Genomic DNA, 1,668 nt, shown 5'->3' on the forward strand with positions numbered 1-1,668 from the left:
ACCTAGGCAGTGTCCAAAAAGTTGTGCAGGCACTTGCCCAGACTTTTTCATAAACAATGGTTGATACTAGTGCAACATTGTCAATGATGCTTGTAGCAAGGCTCGTGCTCAGGTTGATCATCTAGGGGGTGACTTTGCAGCTATTATCACAAGCCTCAAGGAGAAGAGCTGGCTCCATTATCTTAAGCTGGATGAGAACCAAGTTGTCACAGGTATATGGTGGCAGTCGCCACTTCAGGGGGAGCTCTGTCAGCGCTATGGAGATATTCTCATCAACAATAACACATTTTGTTGAAACCAAAATGGATACCCACTCAACATCGGCATCATAATCGACGGGCATGGTTGTTCACGAAATGCTTGGTATGCATTATATGCCCAAGAAGACGTTGCTCACCACGATTGGGTCTTTGGCTGCCATCTTCAAAGTGCCGGCTTTCATCCAGATGGGCTTGTTTCTGATCATCACAGATCCATAATTGCAAGTGCTCACCGAATTCTCCCTCTCACCCCACACTTTTTTTGTATCCATCATCTTGATACCAATGTGGCAACCAATGTCTGTCGCAGTCTGGGCTCCCAATGGTCAGAGTTTACACAGATGTTCTGGCAGGTGTACCATGCCGTTTCCCCTGAAGAGTTCGATTGCCTTTGGCTTATTCTTCTAACCCACTTCCCCTCTGCTCGACAGTACCTCGAGGATGAGTTATATCCTTGCCGATCTCAATGGGCATGGGCATATACTAGTTTCCAATTTACGTGTGGTGTCCGCACCAATGGCTGTGTTGAAGGAGAGAACAGGGTCAACAAGACCATCGGCGGTCCTAAGAAAAGCACAATACAATTATTTAATGGCGTCAACGAGCGCACAACTGGTCAGGGTGTCCAGGATATGATTCGCGTTCATGAAGTGAGTTATTTATTTTGTCTTATTATGTTGCCAGTGCTTCCTTACTCTCTACTAGGCTTCGCGTCGCCAGCATGCTGGACCTATCAAGTCAGTCTTTCCAGGGCCACTCCAAGTACTTAGAATGTATGTAGGACCACATGCACTTCAGAGAAGTTTTAAAGAGATGGAATTGAGCATGTTCTATCACATGGAGGTTTTACAACAGCCAGATGGTGTTCGGGATTGGGTATGTTGATATAATCTATCTCAAATTTTTTTCCTGACCCTTCGGATGAATTGCCGTTTGTTAGAATGAGTACGCTATTTGAGTCAACAAAGAAATTGGTTATGACTGGACAGCTGGTGAAGACACGGTCAGTGCTTTGTCTGAAAAATTGTTTCTTTTATATTTATTCTCCATCCAGCATATGGTAAATAGGTTTGAAAATGATACCTCCTACATCGGCACAGCTTGGCTGCTCCGTTTGGCACAAGGTCAGGGTCTACAAGTCCAACATCTGCTGCGCATTACCCATCTAGGACATGGGACCACCCATATCCTTGCCATATTACCCAACAATCAGTATGTGTGTAATTGTTGCATGGGTATGAATATTGGCATTCCCTGCTGCCACTACTTTCAAGCTCTCAGTGTTGTGACAAACCTCCACTTTATCATTGGAGTTGTTCGAGCATGGTAAATACCTCAATTTTCTGAAAACTCGCGTGCCCGCTGACACTTTGCAGTTGGTATCAAGATCGCAACCTCGATATATGAC

General features: G+C 44.9%; 1 protein-coding gene across 1 annotated transcript; it reads left to right on the forward strand.

Moving 5' to 3' along the window:
- Positions 1-341: 341 nt before the first annotated feature.
- On the forward strand, positions 342-1,590 carry LACBIDRAFT_310416 (uncharacterized protein; the record flags this gene model as incomplete). Its single annotated transcript, XM_001891194.1, has 4 exons — positions 342-363; positions 447-910; positions 966-1,136; positions 1,315-1,590. The coding sequence occupies 4 exons, from the start codon at positions 342-344 to the stop codon at positions 1,588-1,590; spliced, it is 933 nt and encodes a 310-aa protein (XP_001891229.1).
- Positions 1,591-1,668: the final 78 nt, after the last annotated feature.

This window comes from Laccaria bicolor, genomic scaffold (genome assembly GCF_000143565.1).
Source record: "Laccaria bicolor S238N-H82 LACBIscaffold_462 genomic scaffold, whole genome shotgun sequence".
Taxonomy (NCBI): domain Eukaryota; kingdom Fungi; phylum Basidiomycota; class Agaricomycetes; order Agaricales; family Hydnangiaceae; genus Laccaria; species Laccaria bicolor.